Raw genomic sequence first — 21276 nt, 5'->3', positions numbered from 1 at the left:
GGCCAGCAGTCACTTGGACTCCCTCAGCCTACAAACAGCTGCCTAGCCAAGACTGCAGGTGCAACCCAATATCCTGCCTCTGTCAGACAAAGGTCCCATGCATAACATGCTCCTTCTGCAAAATACCCGCTTCAAAAGGCCAGTCCTAGCATGTCTGGCTCACACTCCTGGTCAATTCTTGGCAGACTGCAAGTCGCCCCCCAATTTGTTTAGCTGCAGGATGCTGGCCGAACCTGAGCACCCAAAGTTATGGAATGCAGGGGGGAAGTGCTGGGCTTAGCAAGGAGTGGTGGGGCAGGACCAGAAGGACAGAATTAAAGAATAAAAGGAAAGCAGCATCTCAAAGACAGGAGCACAAAAGGAAAGGAATTCTGTTCTAGCACCCATCTCCAAAACTCCCATCCAGAAATCCATCCTTAATCGGCTATTTACTTAAAATAAGCTCAATGAATCAACACTATGATGGGGTTACCCAAAAAAAGCTGATTCAATCCTATGTATAAAGAGAAATCTAACACCCAGAAAGAAATAGTTGAGAATTTGTCCAGCTCTTCTCATCAAGCCACAAATGGAATGTAGCATCTCTTCAGAGCAAATCATCCTGAAAGACACTGACAAACTACCGTATATACTCGAGTATAAGCCCAGTTTTTCTGCCCAATTTTTGGGCAGAAAATCCCCTCCTCGGCTTATACTCGAGTCACTAGATAAAACATGTGTAACTATCCCTTTGAATGCCCCCCTGCTGTGTAGTATACAGCATGAGTGCCGACTGTGATACTACAGAGACGGCCAGTGCTACGGTGATGCAGTTGTTCCTGTAGTATCACAGTTGGTAACCGGACTGTATACTAATGCTGGCAACTGCTCTATATACATATACTGGCACCCGCTCTCTTCCTCTGCGGGCACCAGTGCGCTACCTAAACCTACTGATATAAGTTGTTTTCCCAGATTTTTGGGTTAAAATTAGGGGCCTCGGCTTATATTCGTGTCGGCTTATACTCGAGTATATACGGTAGATGAAAAAAAAAAGGGGGGGGATCCTCAGCGGAGGGTCTGGAAACCACACTATACACAAACAAGTGAAGGATCCTACTATCAAAAAAAATTGGTTACAGAACTCTGATTGATGCAGAAGCCAGTCCAATCTTCAGAAGAGAGACAAAGAAGCCTGTCTCCCACCTCTTAAACAGGAGATGAACCAATGTTCTGCTCAAATATACTTGTTACAGTGATTGCATATGTATAACTATATCAGATTCCTTGCTGTTTTGTGGAAGAGGGAGGAAGAAAAATTCAAAATCTTATAAAATCTTATAAAAATTGAATGTTGAAAACTATATTTAAATGATATTGGAAAAAATAAAATGCTATTAAAAATAATATACTTATTATAAGAGAAGACTTCTATGTATAGGGGGAGAAGAATTAATGGACAGTAACAGGGATGCCAAAAAACCCAGCTAAAATTTTTGAAAATACAAAATAGAGAGCAAAAGGAAAATCAGAAAGAATCACAGACAAACAGGGCAATTATGTTAATATATACAGTTTAAAAAACAAACTGTACATTACAGAAATTCATAGTTCCACATCCCATTCTCTTTTCTATTCTTTTTGTATTGACATCTTCGGGTCTGTTAAGTTCATTATAAGAAAGAAAACATATTTTAAAAAGCAGATGAATGAAACAAATCAGGCTTAAATCGCCTCTAATAATTCACTTTCTCAAGGAGAAAATCCCCCACCACTCTCAATCCAGAGGCAAATATGTGAAATTTGTCTTCAAATATGTGAAGGACTATCATCTAGAAGAGGAAGTGGGTTAATTTCATGCAGCAACAAGGGAGAACTAGAACCAAGAGGTAGAAGTTACAGAGATGAGATTAATCTAGTCAGGGGGAACGAAACAGAGACAGAGAAAGAAAGACAGAGAGAAATCTAGAAAATAAAACAACAAAAATTTTTAAATGAGCAAAGAGAGCTAATATAATTCATCTTAAAAGCAGAGTAGGGGAAGCTAAGTAGAACAAATGAATCTGATACTTTATCAGAAGCAAAAGAGATATAAAACCAAATCAACCAAGATAAATTAAGGGATTATATTTAGTTGGATATATAACACACTCAAGGAATTTAAGAAATAAATGGAAATTTCCAATGGAAATTAAATTCCATTTAAAATGGAAATGCTACACAATTATTGTTTGTTGTTGTTCAAGCATTTCAGTTGTGTCTGACTCTTATGACCCCATTTGGGGTTTTCTTGGTAGAGACACAAGAGTAGTTCATTTTCTTCTCCAGCTCATTTTATAGATGGGGTAACTGAGGCAAATAGGTTTAAGTGATTTGCCCAGGATCACTCAGCTAGCAAGTATCTGAGGCAGGCTTCGAATTCAAGTATTCCTGCCTCCAGGCTGTGCACTCTATATATACTGTCATCTAGCCACTCCAAGAAAATCCCATGGTCATACAAAAGAAAAGCCCGAAGCATTTTTTTTTTTAAGGCCTGCAAGGATTAGAGAATGGGAAAAAGTTCCAGGGAGAGAATTTCAGGTCAGTACAAGGACAAAAGCTCCTAATATTTAAAATAATTGAACAATGGAATGGAATATCTTACAGAGAGGAAGCTCTCTCAAATGTAAAAAGCATCTGAGCACAGGCTGGATGACCACTGACCAGCAAAATACTTCAGTGGAGGAGGATTTACACCAGATGAGTTCTGGTGTGTGTGATTCTATAAAGCTTCTTACAAAGTCCAACCCCAGGCCCCTTGCAGATCCTGGCCAAAAACAGTTCACAACCTCACTAATTTATTATAATCAAATATCACTATAAAATCAAGAAACTCTATAATATTATACTCTGATAAACTTCTTACTTACAACACTGACAGTGTTTTCCTAAAGAGTTGAACATCCCATCATTTCAAAAACATCCTATTTCCTTAAAACCAATTAAGGATCTTACATGAGATATGTCCAAAGAACATCTAGTCTTCAAAGAAATAACCATCTATAGCAGTGAAGGAGATAAAATATATACACGATACAAAAAGAGAATATTTGAAAAATATCATGTGAGTAAAGGCAAGACACAATAATAAAGTTATGCTAAAGGGTCAAGCTGGGGAAGGAAGGGGAAGGTGGGTAAGAGTAAGAGTAACCCAAAAAGAATAGAGTTAGTCAAAGGCTTCGTTGAGATCTTGGAGGAAATCATAAACATTCTTTGTCAGGTATTGGATTGGTTGACTTGCATGAACTGGCAGAAAAGAAAAAAAGGAGGAAGGAAGGCATTCCAAGAGGAAGGAAAAACTAAATTAAGGTGAATTGTGTGCAGATGACCTTAATTGAATGGAGAAGCCATGATTTGAAATGGTCCATGATGATTTTGCAGGAAAACACTTGATAATGTGCTTCCAACACAAAGAAGAAAGAATAATGGATTATGGGTCATGTTGGAGGGGATGTGGGAAAACAGGGACACTGATACATTGTTGGTGGAATTATGAACACATCTGGCCATTCTGGAGAGCAATTTGGAACTATGCTCAAAAAGTTATCAAACTGTGCATACCCTTTGATCCAGCAGTGTTTCTACTGGGCTTATACCCCAAAGAGATACTAAAGAAGGGAAAGGGACCTGTATGTGCCAAAATGTTTGTGGCGCCCTGTTTGTAGTGGCTTGAAGCTGGAAAATGAATGGATGCCCATCAATTGGAGAATGGTTGGGTAAATTGTGGTATATGAACGTTATGGAATATTATTGTTCTGTAAGAAATGACCAGCAGGATGAATACAGAGAGGCTTGGAGAGACTTACATGAACTGATGCTAAGTGAAATGAGCAGAACCAGGAGATCATTATATACCTCAACAACGATACTGTTTGAGGATGTATTCTGATGGAAGTGGATCTCTTTGATAAAGAGAACTAATTCAGTTTCAATTGATCAAGGATGGACAGAAGCAGCTACACCCAAAGAAAGAACACTGGAAAATGAATATAAACTGCTTGCATTTTTGTTTTTCTTCCCGGGTTATTTATACCTTCTGAATCCAATTCTCCCTGTGCAACAAGAGAACTGTTCAGTTCTGCACACATATATTGTATCTGGGATATATTATAACCTATTTAACATGTAAAGGACTGCTTGCCATCTGGGGGAGGGGGTGGATGGAGGGTGGGGAAAAATGGGAACAGAAGTGAGTGCAAGGGATAATGCTGTAAAAAAATTACCCTGGCATGGTTTCTGTCAATAAAAATTATTTTTTAAAAAAATGGATTATGGGTCAATAGCTGATCTCTATTCTTACCTTCATGGATTACTTAGCTAGTTAGTTTCATGACCTTAGACAAGTTAAGTCTTTTTATCCATAAAATGACAAAGTTAGACCTCACATTCTAAGCTTCATCTCGTACTCATTCCAAGGGTAGCCTATGATTTTTGCTAATGTAAAAATCCTTCCTGGACTGAAAGAATCCCTTAGTGTATCCCTTCTACAAGTGCATGCCTTGTAGAAACAGATCTAATTCTAGAGTAAGAAAACATGAATTAAAATTCTGCTTCTGATATTTACTATCTGTGTAACATTAGGCAAATCATTTAATTTCTGACTCTAGAGCTAATTTCTAGACTCTATGGCATCAACTAGTCAGTCCTTGTGCTAGATGACTTTTTCATGAGGTCATGCTCATTTCCCCTCCTCCTATCTCCAAATTTCTTTACCTCCTTCACATCAGCCTTGCCCAAGTGCAGGTAACCTCTACACTCCTGCTTTACAAGGGTGTTATCTTCCCTTTTAAGTGTTACCTTCCCTTATCACAACATATAAGCTAAAACATGAGAATATATAAGTTCTTTGAAGCCAGGGACGATCCTTTTTGCTAATTTTTTTGTACCCAGAATTTAACATAATGCCAGGCACCAACCTATGAAAAATAACAATATAAGTGATTAAATGATGTGATTTCTATTATCAGTTTCATATTTATCAGATGTACATATGTACATAAGAATTTATATATGTGTGTGTATAAAATATTTAGATATTTGTCTATCATATTATATATTTTTCTATTCTATTTGATTCAATTATTTCATACACTCATTTATACACAAATATTACATATATTATATGTAATATATACTCATCTATTATATGCACTGTTTTACTTATTTTTAAAAATCATTTTTGAATATTCAGAAGGATAAATGTTGATCACTTAAAAGCCATCATCATGGGTTTATAAAGAACAGGTCATGCCAGATTAAACTCATTTCCTTATTTTTTTTCTTTTTAATATCTACCAGATTAGATCAGGGAAATGCCACAGATATCTCTTACCAGGATTTCAGCAAGAGAGCTAACAAAAGGTCTCACAATGTCATCATGGATAAGATAGACAGATAGAGGTTAGATAACAGCTTCAAATTATGCTGATTGACTAAACCCCCAAAATCATAACCAATGTCAACATATCACAGAATTTGGAATTGGGAGGGAACTCAGTGGTCCAGTAGTTCCATCCACACTGAAAATTGCAACATGCCTGCCATGCGATCATCCAATATCTGTCTGAAGACCTAGAGTAAGAATGAACTTAACCACTTCCAAAGGCAACAGATTCCATTCTGGAAGGACGTTTCAAGAATCTGCCCTTGGTCCTCTGTTCTTTAAAACTGGATAAAAATCATAAATGGTACACTTATATGACAAAAATTAAAAAGAATAGTTAGTATTGAATGGGGGAAAAAATAAAAAGATCTTAAAAGGTTAGAATGGTAGATGAATCCAATGAAAGAAAACCAAGAAATGGATATATGTAAAAACCAAATGAGTGTTCAAAATATAAGGTTAATAAATTGAATATGGATGGTGAAGAGAATGACACGACAAAATAATGTATGTAAAATGATCTGGGGGAAGGTAGTGGGAGATTCGTGGCCTGGAAGCTTGATATGAGTCAATATTGTGATGATGTTCTCAAATAAGTTGGTGTGTGCTCTTGAGCTGAGGGGAGACAGACAAAATAACCAAACTAAAGGAAGTAAGAACACCTATCCTATCCTACATCTTTGTCAGTTAATCCACATCTGGAGTCAGAAGAGATGACTTAAACAGAATGTTATCATGTCTTTAAATATCTTTATTTAAGACTGTCAGGGGCAAGAGAAATTTGATTTATTTGCTGGGCCTCTAAAGACAAAATCCAAACTCATGGGTAAATGTTGGCAAAAAAGTTGACTTCAGCTCCAAATTAAGCAACATTTCTAAATAATTAGACCTTCTTTAGTCATGAGCTCCTCATCAATGGAGGTCTTCAAGTAGAGGACAGTTGGCAAAGAGGTAAAGAGGATTAGTTAGAAGTTAGTCTAAATTAGGGATGTTTCATTTTTTTTGAATCATATACACATGAAGTGTCTGAACCCTTCTCAGAAGAAAAATTTTAAATGCATAAAAATACCAAAGGTTTATAAAGGAAACCAATTATATTGAAATAAAGATGTCACTTTTCTTCCAGGACCTCGTGAAATCTATCCATGGAACCCCAATTAATATGTAACACTTCCAACACCATTTCTATGAGTCTAATGTTTTGATGTGATGCCCCTGGCTAAGGGGTCAGGTATCTTTCTTTAAAAAGGGCATCAAGCTAACAGCACCCATTCTTCTTCTGTGCTCCTATGACCAAAAATGTCCCACTAACCTTCTCAGACAGCAGAGTTGGAGAACTGTCACAAATGGCTAGAGATGGGTAGAAAGCAACAACCAGATTTTGTACCCAAAGAAGCTTGGATAGGTCACTTTTATACTTGGGCTCCAGGGTGATGGTTCCTATGACAGCTTATAGGAAGCCATCAAGAAGCAAAGTGGCATATGAAAACAATGTTTGCATTGGTCTGTTTGATGGGGTTTCCTCAGTGACAAGTTTCTCAGGCAGGGGGGCAATTAGGATTCCATACACAATGTCAAATCCTGCAAGTTGAATGAAAATATTCTTGGAAAAAACTGCCAAGAGGAAAAAAACCAGAAACTCATACTGAAGGAGTCATTAAAAAAAAAAATTAATGGCTGGAGGTCCTTGATCCTTGAGAACATAACTATACTCAGAAAGAGAGACTGAGCACCAAGCTCCAGAGCTAAAAATGCTCAAGGTATCTTGGGGATGGAACAACAATAAAATAAACCATCCTAAAAGTATGATATACTTGCAGGTACTGTAACTGAGACGGCTTGGTGGTGCAGTGAATAGAGCATAGATGCTGGAGGCAGGAGGACCTCAATTCAAATCTAGCGTTAGACATTATTAACCATATGACCCTGGACAAGTCAACCACATTTTCTCTCAAAAAAAAAAAAGAAAGAAAATAAAGCATTGACTCTGGAATCAAAGGTTCTAGATTCAAATCCTGATTGTGTTTCTTATTTCCTATGCAACCTAGAGCAAGTTAATTTCTGGGTCATTCTATCAACACACATTGAATAAGTCTTGTGTACCAGACAGTCCTGGGTGCAGGGGAAGGAAGGATGGAAAGATAGGAAAGGAATGGAGTGAAAAAGGAAAAGGGAAAGAGAAAAGGAAGTGAAAAGAGAAAGGAAAGAAAGGAAAAGGAAAGGGGAAGAATAGGGAGGAAAGGAAAGGAGAGAGGAGGGGAGAGGAGGGAAGGGAAGGAGCCTTCAAGAAATTTGCACTTATTAGGGGTTATAACACATATCAAAAATGTACCTGCAATTTGAGGTAAACACCATGAGCTTCTGAAATCTACAATTCTATAATAAGATCTATGATCCAAAAGCAAATAGTTCCCCCTGACAGTAACCTCAGCAAAGAAATTCCAAGAACAAGAGAAGGAGGGTTAGGTGGATGAGGGGAGGGAGTCAAATTAGCCCAGTCCTAGACCCAGATCTTCTTCACTACCAGATGCACCAAGCCAACTAGGAGCAACCAACTAGGATAGTCTATGACAAGGGCATAAACTGTGCCATCCCTACACTCTGTGCATAGCTCTCTGCTATGGGTTACAAAGTATAATATGTGGCCCTTGCCCTTAGAAGATTACACCAGCATTAAGGAAAAAAGACACACACCAGTTAAACAACAACTCAAAGCTGTGTAGGATTAAATGCACAATGAGCATGGCCATAACCCATGATTAACAGGTATTCATTACAGAATTAAATCCAAACCTTAGCTGCAGTAAGGACTACAGGAGTTCAAAGAAGGGAGCTATCACAGTAGGATTTGAAAGTCAGGGCAGCTTCATGGAGAAGTCAAGACTTCAAAGATGGGTCAAGGACTTAACAATCAAAGGAAAGGTTAAGAGGTAAGCTCATGAGGCAGATAGCACAAGCAAAGGCATGGAGGTAGAAATAAATATGGTATATTTGGGATGCAGTGAGGAAAACCAGCCTGGTTAGAATAGACCTGGTCTGGTAAATGGCCAATAAAGGCTGAAAAGACATGTTGGAACTATAATTGTAGTTTGTTGAGCATATAGTGGGACTCTAATAGTACTTTGGATTATCCAATCCAAAATCTTCACATTACAAATGAAGAAATTGAGGTATACAAACTCAAAGTTATTTGTCCAAAGTAAGAGAGCTAAAATCTTAGCCTAGATCTCTTCATTTCAAATCTACCATATAACAAATGTCTCCTAGTAGAAATGACAATGGAAGGTCTTCAAGATTCAGAGTTTGGGCTTTCTTCCAAAGCAATAGGATCTTCAACAGGGGTATAACATGAGAGAAGTGGTGCTTTAGGAATCCCTTTCTAACAATATACAGAAGTGCAAACATCTGGGGAATCAGGAGACTGATAGACTTGTCCAGGTGTGAACTAGCATCTGGAATGGAAAGAACTCAATGAGGGATAGGGGAAAAGTTATTGGTGCTTCACTCAATCAAAAAGCACTGTCATCTGGAAATGATACAGCATCTCCCATTAGGAATCAAAAGCTCAAAACACACACATCATTAACTAAATATAAGGCAACGTGACAGATCGTAGTAGCACTAGAGCTCGAAAATTTCCAAAGAAACCTACCAATGAGATAAAGTCAAGCATTTGCTGGTTATCATCTAACTCACTCTGAGGCTCTTAAAAGGTCCACCCTATCCTTGGTCCTGCTCACTTTCATAGTGTTGCTTTTGGAGGGTTTCTATGATTACTGCTAGTTAAGACCAAAGAGGAAGGAATCAGAAACAGGAAACATGAAGAATAGATTGGGTCAGGGGAAAGTGATCGCCCAGCAGAATAGGCCTACAAGAACAATACTGATCCTTTGCTTTCTTCATTTCATTTGGGTCCCTTCCCTTTCCCTTGTTCACTTCCATATAACAGCCCTCGGTTATATAACCTAGTTATTTTCATAAGAGCAAAACAGAAGGCCATCCTGCTGCCTTCACAATCCTTGTGCTATGGCAAAGATTTTCACATCTATATGTATTAGCAATAGTTCATCCAAGAGTGAAGTAATCAGACACAGAGATTTAGACCATAGGACTGCATGCCTGGAATTTGGGGATGGGGAGGGGGGAGGGAAGCAAGAATACTATTAAAAAAAAAAAAAACAACTTTGAGAATTATTTTTTAATGGAATCTATCCATAGCCAAAAAAGACTTAGGTTATGAAATCCTAAATTATTTTTCTTATGCACTTGGGAAAAGGTAGTGTGGTACAATGATAACAACATAGTCATGAGACAAGGGTTCAAATCCCAGTTCTGCTACCTATTGCATACCATAGGCAAGTTCATTAACTTTTCAGGGCCTCATTTTCCTCATCTGGGAAATGAGGAACCTGGGCTAGATGAACTCTGAGAGCCCTTCCAGTTCCAAATCCTTGATGCCATGATGATGACCTAATAGGAAGATATTTCATCATCATTTTTCTGCACTTACAGAAGGCTAAAAAACATTGGCTGTGCAAATACATATTAGTAATCAGTTGCTTCAGAGAGTAAAGGACCACACATTAGCTGTAATGCCTTGGGACAGAATGAAATAAGGATGTCACTATTTTCTGCCCAAATGAGGGGAACATGTGCAAGATCAAACCAGCAATCACTCTTTTCAATTCAGGGAAGCTCTCCCAAGAAAGCAGAGGCTCAGCCCACAGAGGAGAACTTCCTGGACTACTGAATGGCATCAGGGTTATTGAAATGGGAAGTGAGAGGCTGCTCAAGTGGAAAGCCGGGCTCTAGCCAAATTGAGCCAGGAAGCAAGAGTCCTAGAAAGGGAATCTATGGGGAAGTGGGGGTGAGGGGCCGGGAGGGGTGAAACATCGCCCTTTTAAGCAGCCAATCCAACCCTGTTGTGTCAAGAGGCTGGTTCCAACATGCATGTTCTGCCTGTGAGTCAGCAACCCATTCAGTAGCATTTTATTGCTGCTGATTCATACCTTGGCTACACAGGAAGCTGGAGTCCACTTTTCCCCACTTTAAAAAAAAAAATGCAGTTTAAGAACTCTGCTCAATGAAAACCCCAAGTCATAAGCACCCTGATATAGCGCTTCCTGTGCGTCACTCAAAGGGAGGGGGAAGTCCCCCTCGGTGTTGCCTCTACCACTCATTCTGTACTGCTGCCATCAAGGAAAAAAAAAGCAGCAGAGATGAAGTACCATGTATTTCCGGGTCCATGACACACTCTTATGTCAAGCAGAGCCCAAGGCAAAAAAGAAAAATAAAAAGGGTTAAAGATGGACAGACAAAGTGGTATGCCTGCTGGTCATCAGTCCAGAAATTCAAAAGCTGGTTCGGGTCCCTAAAAAAGAACTCTAACAGGAGGACAGTGGACCCCTGAAGGTTTTATTTTCACCTCATGTATTTGACTTGAAGGTGATACAGTCTTGGGAGAGTCAATCCTCCACCACCACAGTCAAAAGGAACATACAAATCTGCTAGACTGTGACAGAGATTTATCTTTTGTAAATGCAACAGCTCTTAACTTGATTGCTAAAGTTGTAACATTTAAAAAGAAAGAGTATCAAATAGATGAGATCTTAAAATACAGTTGCTAAGCAGGCTGGGCTGCACTTTTGCACAGCAAACTTTCAAAATGCACTTAACCCCACAGAGCTACCTATACACCACCAGCCCCCCCAAAAAAGGTGTGCCCTGTCATTAGCTGCAAAGAAGGAAGCTCAATGACTTAAAGCCAAAGAAAAGCCTTAAGGTCAAGCGACAACCACTCCCTATTTTGTTCAAATTCCTTGGAGTCTTCAGAGTGGGGAGCTCCCCACTCCCAAAGCAAAATTGGAAAGCCAGCTGTGCTGCAGCCTGTTTCAAGGTTTATTTGCTGCTCTTTTGCATCCCTCCCATCTATGAAGAGAAGCCAAAGAACTGGTCTAGAATCAATTCCAATTGGGGGGGTAAGAATCAGAAGCGGTCACAGTGTCATTCATAGGTTCAAACTGATGACACACACTCTTATGTCAGGAAAAAGCAGCTCTGCTCAGACCTAACATCTTACAGCTTTTTATTAGACAGGAAAAGAACAAAGCCAAGATCGGTATGACAGATTAACTTGGGCTACCTTCAAAAGATCCCTTGAAAAGCTTAGTAGGAGTGCCAGAGTTAATTTTACCTCTAGACAGAGTAACCTGTTTATAATACCTTAGTGATGGACAAAGCAAGCGTTCCTGTCTTCTAAACATGCTTCTTGGGACAACCAGGTATTAAATCATCTCTCTCTTTTTCAAAGACACCAAACAGCCTAACCTGTTTACTTCTCTCCCTAGGCAACCGTAATCATCATTTAAAGCCAGTTGCTCTCATTAAACCCTAATTACAAAAGACTTGAACCCCAGATGGGTTATGAAGCTGACTTTCTATGCTAAAAAGCTGTCCTTCTACAAAATAAATTCGTTTGTCCACTGACCACTGACAAAGAATATTCAGAGAAATCTCTTATTTAACATCTTTGAAATACCTTAACAACTATGAGAAGCATGTTATTCTCTGGCACGTGCTGCCTCTTTCATGCTCCTTCACCAAGTACTTCGATTGTTACTCATGAACAGTTGGGCAACGGTCAGGTATCTGGCATCCCCATTTATGTAAGATGTAATTACAGTTTAAAATCTTGCTGACCTCAATAATGTACAGCCCCCAGCCAATCCATACTTCAGTGCTCAAGTCACGGAAACCTAAGGTGGCAGAAATCTAAGTGATGACACATTCATCCCACCCCACTGATGACCAACACAGACTACAGTACATATTTTCCTCTGCTGTGTATTTTCCAATGAAGGATCAAACCCTGCTTGCCAGGGCTTCCCCCCTTTTCACAATCTTCAGGATGTAAACCCAAACAGGTCCAGGTACTTGCTGCTCTCTCCCCAAGATCCTAATTTACTGGTCTAGTGGGCTTACAAACCATTGGGCACCATAGCTCTCCCTTTGCCCCTATGCAACAGGTCCCATCCAACAGCTTCCTGTCTTTCTATTCCCCAAGGTACAGTGAGTGAATTAAGAAAAGAAAAACCTGTTAGCAGGATACATTAATCTACTCTTCTGTCAGGTTAGAAATTGCTCAAAGAGACTCAACATTCATACAAGTTACTGACATGCCAAATCATCATTTTCCCTTACCACAAAATAACCCCCTTCCAAGCCCCTTTTCTTGCTTCTCCCAGGCCTGAGTTCCCCTCAGAATGACAAATCCCTCTCTGTTGCTACTGCCTTTTCTAAATTTCCAGGAAGGAGCCAGGAGGGGGTGGGGGAGATTAGAACACTCCTTAGCCTTCCCAGAAAGCGTCAGCCAGCCTAGGAGCAAAGCAAAGTAGCCGAGTTCTTCACGAGGAGGATCCCAAGAATCACCAAAATGCTCCCCAACACCCTTAACTCGCTGCTTCTCCCAATTCAAGAAATTAAGGGACTGTGCAATTGCACACTCCGCAGGGTGCGACCAAGGCTTAGTGATTAACGCGGTATTATGTGGAATTGAAATTGAAAGGCTTAGATAAGATAGGTTATCCTCCCCAACTCGAGTATAGAAGGGAGGGTAAGGCAGCCAGGGCGCACAGAGGCCTTGAAAAGACAGGAGGAGCTCGCTGCAAGCTGGGGAGCAAAGGAAGGAGAGTTGGGAGGCGGTGGGAGGCTGGAGGAACAGGCATAGTAATTTCCAGATAAGTTTGCAGCTGTGAAGAAGGTGGGGGGAGAGTTCAGGGTAGCAGTAAGGAAAGGAAGGGAAAAACGAGGGGGAGCTCTCTGCAGAACTAGATGCCAGGAGGGCTGCCGAGTGACTGGGGAGAGAACCTGAGATCTGCGTGGGGAAACTGAGGGGTGAGAAGAGGAACAGAGGGGTGCAAGTGAACCAGCGGTAAGGAGGGCCAAGGGAGGTCCGGGAGCGCAGAGCTCGGCTTGGGGACAGTGCCCCGAGAGCCGAGGTGCGGCTGGAGGCCCTGCACCTACCTCTGGGGACGGACATGCTGAGGCCGGCGGCGCGGGGCCGGACTCCGCTGTGGGTGGAGGCTGGAGGCTGGAGGCTTGGAGGCTGGAGACTGGAGGTAGGCAAGGGCTGCGACTGGAGAACGCGGCGGGGGTGTCTAGTCCCGGGGGCGGCAGGTGGCGGCGGCGGCACCTCGAGGCAGGGTCATACCTCTCCTCCCGCGACAGGCGGAGCAAAGGGGGTTCCTCTCAATACATCCCCACCCCAGGCCCCCGGGGCCGGCTGGGTTTGGACGGAGAGTGGCGAGCTGAGGGGCTGCGGGACAGCAGACAAGCTAGCGCCGTCAGTCCGATGAGGGCGGCGCCGGAGCCAGACTGAGCAGCGGCGGGGAGGGAGGTTGGGGAGCGGGACAGCACCGCGGGAGGCAAAGCCCCGCCTCTTGTCGGCCCGCCCAATGGAAAGCCGACTCTCCGCACGTTCCCCGAAACTCCGCCTTCTACCTCTTAAAAGCTAGGCCCCGCCTCCTGAATGAAGCACACGCCCTAATCACCCTCCCAGGCAGAGTTAGGTATGTACTGCTAATAATAGCCAGCCCGCCTGCCTGCTGGTCGCGCTCTAAAGTTGACCTAGCGCTTTCCCTACAGCCTGTGGAAGTAGATGGTGCAAGGATTATGACTTCTTTGAAAGAATATGTTGACAAATATTTAACAACCGGCTCTCCCGAGGATAAATGAACACCGCATATTTTTAAGTTTAATCTGTATTATTTTCTCCATCAATTTTTTCAAGTCTAGACAGTCAACAAATCAATAAACCAAATCCTGATTCAGAGCTTTTGCAAATATCCGAAGTGTAAATATTGACATCGAAAATTTAACAATGAGAATCTCCCAAGCCAGCACACCCCCTTCCCTTTTTTCATCCAAGAAGGCTTGAGTTCCTTTCTTTAAAGGAAAGGGCTTGGAGAGATCAGACAGCTAATAAGTGTCAGAGTGAGTAGGCAAACTCCAGGTCATCTGACTGATAAATTTTAATAACAGCTTACATTTATATAGTGTTTTAAGTTTAGCAAAGTGGTCTCCGTGTAAATATCATCATTACCACTTTACAGATGTGGAAAAAAAGACACAAAGATGTTAAGTGACTTCCCCACCCAGGCAACCGGGTGAAGTGAAACCAGTAGGGCTTGAAAGTAGAAGTCCTAATAAAGTCTTAAGACCCCAAGATCAGTGCTCTTCCCATTACACTGTATATAAAAGGCATGACTCACATGCACATGTACAAATACAGACTCAAAAATAAACATACTTAATAATATATATAAACAGACCTGCAAATTCAATCAATAAGTGTTTATTTTAAGCATATACCATGTGCTGAAAAACCTTTGATAGACCCTGGAAAAAAAGAAGAGGAAGGAAGATGAAATCGTCACCTTCCAAAAATTCACTATCTAGAATGCTGGTACAGATAAAAAAGAAAGCATTTCAAAGGACACACATCAAGCTCATCCCCTAGAGGAGGTGGGATTTGTTCTAGGCCTTTAAAAATTACTAGATTTGAGAGATACAGGTATCTAGCCTGTACCTGACCAAAGTAGGGAGAAGAATATGATGGAGAGACATAGATACCCCTAGATATACTCAGAGAATTGATAAGATTCCCTTCCAGTTAACATTCTGTCAATCTAGAATAGAACTCTATACACACACACACACACACACACACACACACACGCCTGTTGTTGTCCAACACAAAAAAATGCAATGCAGTTTTTGAGAAACATTTCTTTGTCTTCTCCTGGCCTACTGGTCTACCAGCTCAAACTGGCAGGAACTTCATTCATTCATTTATTTTCTCTGTGTGTTTCTCTGTCTCTGTCTCTCTGTCTCTGTCTCTCTCGCTGTGTGTGTATGTGTGTGTCTCTGTGTCTCTGTCTCATGTACACACATATATACATTCATACATACATCTATACCCCCTACCTCCCTTCTTATCCCCCTTTGGTTGAGTTTTCCTGAGAGTTTCTATGCTGTTTTACAAGGCTCTGAATCTCCCCCATACCATGAAGCGTCCATGGATGAGAAGACTTGGGATGAAACAGGGAGGCTCTCATCTTTGAGGAAAAGGAGGATACAACCCAGAATGCAAGAATATGGGTTGTCAATTTTCCCTTTCCCTTTCTCTTCCAGAATTATTCTTCTAGTACCCATGGGCGTAATTGAGCCATATAGTGATTATAGTCAAAGCCAGACCTACTTACACATTGGCAAAGTAGCCTACCTCACTAAAACCTTAGTTGAGGCAACAAATATTCATTAAGCATTATCTGAATTCAAGGCCCTGTGCTAATCTCTAGGAGAATAAAGTACAAAAATATCAAGGGGCTTGGAATTAAGAAGCCTAGGTAAATCCTGACTCTAATCATGGGAAAATGACTTAACACCCCCAAGACTCAGTTTGCTGATTTGTAAAATGACAATGAGAATAATACTGCCACTAGCAATCTACCTCACAAATCAATAGCAAAGTACTGTGTAAACCTTAAAGATATCTGTAAAATTAATTATTAGAAAAACAGGAGATCTTAGAAATCATCTAATACAATATTCTCATTTCATTAATGAGGAAACTGAGGTCCAGAGAGAAGAAATTTTACCCAAGGCTTCAGAATCATTATATCATGTTGCCTCCAAACTTTACCCAATCCTGACTCAACCCATTCAGCCTTTATTCTATATCAAAGTTTCTTAAATTGTGGGTTACGACTCCATATGGGGTCATGAATATAGGGGGGGGGTCACAAAATTATGGTTTATCAGAAAATGTTTGTTTGATTTGTATACCTATTTTATATTCCTATATACCAGGGGCCACATAAAAATTTCAAGGGTGAAAAGGGATGGTGAGTAGAAAAAGTTTAAGAAGCACTGTCCTAGATCACAGGATTCTAGAGCTAGAGATGACAGGAATCTCAGACACCATTGATTTCAACCCTTTTGTCTTATACATAGGGAAACAAAAGTCTGGGAAGATTAAGTATTTGGCACAGTGGAGAAAGTGACAGTTCTGGGGTCAGAAGGACCAGTGTCTTCAGACACTTAACAGTTGTGTGACCCTAGGTAAGTCACTTTGTAGTTGTCTTCCTCTGTTTCCCTATTTGTAAAATTAGGATAAGAATAGTATCTATTTCCCAGGATTGTTATAAGGATCAAGTTAGCACAGTGCCTGGTACATAGTAAATACTATGTAAATGTTAGGTATTATTTTTTTAAGTGGTTTATTCAAGGTCACACAGAGAGGTAAGTGTCAGAAGTGACATACCTAAGTATGACTTACTGCCTCAGGACCTACGTCAGAGCACCCCAAAATGCTTTAGAGCTAGGACATTATGTAAGACAATGTGTACAACAGATTGATAAAGTCAATCTCTACCAGCTGTGCCAGGGACGTCTTCACCTAGTTTCTCATCCACTTTCATCATGAGCTGTAGTCAGTGTCGTAATTGTAGACAAAGCAAAAAACAAAACAATACAAGACAAAACAAAACAAAAACTGCAATTCGGGCCCTTTTGCCAATTGCTAGCCATAGATCAATAATCAAATCTCTTCCCCACTCTAGATCTCAGTTTTCTCCTTCAGAATTTTAGAACATTTTTATTGTGGTTGACCTCTAAACTCATTGAGTTGAATGGCCTTATTTTACAGAGAAGGAAATTAAGAGTCAAAGGAAGAGCAGAGATATTCCAAAGAATACTCAGATCGTCAGAATTTGAACCCAGGGCTGCTTCTTCTAAAGCCAATACTCTTTTCATCCCATTTGTAAAAAAAAAAAAAAAAAAAAAATGAAAATAGTACCTGCCCTACTGAGTCATTTATTTCAAAGATGAAATGACAGTGGAGATGAAAATACTGAACATGTCCTATATACCTTTGTGTGGTCTTTGACCAGGATAGAGAAGGTACATCTACCCTATTTAATCCAGATGAAGAAACATTTACTAAGCATCTATTATGTTCCTGTCTCAGTTCCCTGGAGCCACAAGGGGTCTGGAGATCCCCATTAGCAAATGACAAATTAGACCCTAGCATCTGGTGACTCCAGATAATTAGACCACAGGATCATAAAATCTGGAGCTAAAAGGGACCTCAGGGATAATCATATTCAGCCCACACATTTTACAGATGAACAAACAGAGGCTAGGGGAAATTATTTGCCCTAAGTCATTGAGGCAGTGAGTGGCAGGGGTGAGATTGGAACCCCTGCCATAAAGCCCTTTGCTAACTTCAAAGCACTATATAGTCCTTTTTAGTCAGACCTGTGGGAAACTTCCTTTGTGGAAACTCTTTGTCCATGATAGCTGCTGATCTATAATTTATAGAGAATTCCCTAGGGGCTACTAAGAAGTTAAGTGATTTAGGCAGAGTTATATAGTTATTGTGTCTCTGAAATCAGCTTTTTGTCCACTACTATGGTATCTATATAAATGCCAGTTGCGGAAGCAAAAAGAATCACAAGGGTAGGATCCAATGCTCTATCCACTATACTACAAAATTTTCTTCCAAAATTAAAAATCCTCTGACTTAATTGCAAAAAGACTAGCTTGACTGGAATGGACTGTTACCTTGAGAAATAGTGCGAGATAAGCTTGGAGAGAGGGCCTATGTTAGGCAGGGCTCTCAAAAATGAAAAGACCATTTGTAGTCAACAGTGGGTAGCCCTTGTAGATCTGTAATCAAAGGAATAATAGGAATCCTTCTGCTTCCTGAACAGTAACCTAGCAACAATTGCAGAATGGACTAAAGCTACTCTCCTAGTGGCCAGGAAGAATCCAGAGTCAAGAAGAGTAGCAGTTCTGCACTCATATCCTTGTTCCTTAGGTAAGAGAGTGTAAAAGAATAAAAGCTGAATGTGAAGTCTGGGAAACAAAGTTTAAATTCAAGGTTCCACACTTTCCCTGAGTAGCCCTGAGTAAATTACATAATTCCTAAGCCTCAATTCCTTCATTTATAATTTGGGCATACTAATATAGTCCCTATCTTCTTCACAAGGGAATCACTTTTCAACTATGTTAGACTCAACTCTTCTCAGCAATGCGGTGATCCAAGACAATTCCAATAGATGTGGGGTAGTAAATGCCATCCACACCCAAAGAAAGAACTATGAAGACTGAATGCAGATTCACATGAATCTGAATGCACATTATTTTCAACTTTTTGTTATTGTTGTTGTTTGCTTTTTCTTTCTTGTGGTTTTTCCCCTGTTGTCTGATTTTTCTTGCACAACATGACAAATATGGAAATATGTTTAAATCAATTATCCATGTTTAACCTGTATCAGATTGTTTGCTTGGGAAGGAGAGAGATAAAAGAGGGAAGGAAAAAAATTGGGAACACAAAATCTTACAAAAATAAATGTTGAAACTCTCTTTACATGTGTTTGGGAAAATAAAATAATATTTTATTTAGTAATATAAAAATAATATTGAGGGGAAAACAAGGAAATAATTTTATAAATCTTAAACACTTAAAATTTCATATAATAAGACCAATGATTTCATTGACTTGGACATTCCCTTCAAAAATGCAGTCCATCCCTTAATGGGACTCTTATCTGTGTCCTCCCATCCATGGGGTGGTTTTAGGATGGGATCTATTCAACACTGTGGGGACGTTTTTTAATTTTTCTTGGTAAGTATGTAAATGCAAGTTGTTGTTGTTATAGACTGATGTTATTCTTCGCCAGAAAAACGTCCACCCTTCTCCCCATACAAGTGCAGCCTAACTCCAGGAAAAGAGAAAAGGCTTCTTGGTTGGAAGCAGATTCTCAGAAGTTTCAATTGCTGGGCCACTGCCATCTAGTGGCCAAGCTTTGCAAAACCTTTTTTCTGCCCTTCCTCCCCATCCCCTTGACCACCTCCAATCCCTACTTACAAGATTCTCTATGCATCTGTAAGAACCTTTAAAATATTTTTATATGTATAAATACATGTGTATGCACACACATATATACACATGTTTGTATGTACCTATATGCATGTTTGTATATACACGTGTGTATATAAGCATGTATACATATATACATACAACAGACACATTTGTGTATTACGTGTGTCTTGTATATATATACATATATATAAATATATGTATAGATTGTGTGTGTGAGAGAGAGACAGAGACAGAGAGAGACAGAAACAGAGAGAGAGAAAGAGACAGAGACAGAGACAGAGAGAGAAAGAGACAGAGACAGAGGGAGAGAGAGCAGAGAGAGACAGAGACACAGAGACAGAGACAGAGATACAGACAGACAGACAGACAGACAAAGAGAAAGAGACAGACACAGAGAGAGAGAGAGAAAGAGAGAGAGAGAGAGAGAGAGAGAGAGAGAGAGAAGAGAGAGAGAGAGAGAGGTTCTCTTTTCTCCACTCCAACTACTCCAACTACTATTAGTCTCCCTGGTTTCCTTTAAGTTCCAGTTAAAATCCCACCTTCTACAAGAAGCCTTCCTCAATTTAATTCCAGTGCCTTTTCTCTGCTAACATTTTCCCTTTCATCCTATATTATAGCTTGCTTTGTAAATATTTGTTTACATGTTGTCTCCCTCATTAAGTTGTAAGCTCCTTAAGGGTAGAGACTATACTCCAATTAAACTATGTAATTTGCTCCAAGTCGCTCAAGATAATGTGCATCTAAAGTGAATCCAAGGTGGGATTCAAACTAAAGTCTTCTGACTCCCATCCACTGTACCCTGCTGCCTCCTTAACAGATAACTTTCATAAGTCTCTCTGGTTACTTTTAAAAGCTTTGCCTGGTGGGGAAAAAAAAACTTTTTTAATGAGTCTTTTTTTTTTCATATGACCAGATTGGTTCTCAGATACTGATCCATACTTAAAGACTCTTAGTTAGGGAATAGACTGTGAGGGCCCCCGGTTACCTCTGATGGGACAATAGAAGGAGATTTACTGGAAACTAATAATACTTCAAGAATCTTCCATTTTATCTATATAGAATCTCCTCTGCTGGCAAGATCAAAACCCCAATATAATTTACTAGATGGTCTTCCAAATTTTCTACGGCCAAAAAAGTTCATCTCTTTTGATGCCAAATATTAATAAGTCTCCCCCAAAATTAGGAATAAGATATTCCTAATGGTAATGAGAATATAGATTTAGAATTCAAAAGGACTTCAGAGGCCATTGAGTACAATTTCCACAGCTTACAGATGAAGAAACTGAGTCACAGAGTTATTCAGGTTCACATAATTGATGGGATTAATTTAATTTCAGACCTTCCTGATGTCCAGTTTCAGTGCTCTATGCCACTGTCCCACTTAGCCTCTAATGAAGTATAATAGGATTATATTTGAAACTTTCCATGTGTGTGTGTGTGTGTGTGTGTGTGTGTGTGTGTGTGTGTGTGTGTTTTAATCTTCAGGACTTGTTCTCCAACTTTTGGTATAGAAGGATAGTTATAATCATACTTCTTCCAAGGTTATTTCATCAGTGTGGATATTCCTTATCCCAACAAAGACACCTAATCAGCCTTAATAGATGATTTTCAGAAGTTGCTAAGGCCAAAAATATTCATCAACTAAGTAAGTGATGAGCCCTTCTGAAATTAGCTACCTACCTCACCAAGCTGTGGCGAAGAAAGTTGTTTGTAAACCTGCAAGAGCTATATAAATATGAGCTAATATTAGTATTATTAGCCAGGCTGGTCCTTAGATGACACACAGTCTGTTACCAAGCTTGAGCTGGAGGCCTTGCCAGCTGGCAGAGGTGGGCAGATTTGGCCTTCCAGAACTTGCACCATCTTGGCAGGGTCTTCAAGAACCTACTCAGGGTCACCTACGGGCCACCAGGAGGCAGGCAGCAGA

At 40.1% G+C, this 21276-nt stretch overlaps 1 protein-coding gene across 1 annotated transcript in view; it reads right to left on the bottom strand.

The window, feature by feature from the left end:
- MAP2K3 (mitogen-activated protein kinase kinase 3) overlaps window positions 1-13815 on the bottom strand; it is a 79127-nt gene extending 65312 nt beyond the window's left edge. Inside the window, exon 1 of the mRNA XM_051999642.1 lies at window positions 13424-13815. Within this exon, the coding sequence (XP_051855602.1) occupies window positions 13424-13439 (16 nt within the window). The 5' untranslated portion in view covers window positions 13440-13815. The remainder of the gene's footprint in view (window positions 1-13423) is intronic.
- Between the last annotated feature and the right edge of the window lie 7461 nt (window positions 13816-21276).

Source organism: Antechinus flavipes, chromosome 1 (genome assembly GCF_016432865.1).
Source record: "Antechinus flavipes isolate AdamAnt ecotype Samford, QLD, Australia chromosome 1, AdamAnt_v2, whole genome shotgun sequence".
Lineage (NCBI taxonomy): Eukaryota > Metazoa > Chordata > Mammalia > Dasyuromorphia > Dasyuridae > Antechinus > Antechinus flavipes.
The sequence above is the reverse complement of the archived record's forward strand: the minus strand, read 5'-3'. Positions and strand labels throughout refer to the sequence as shown.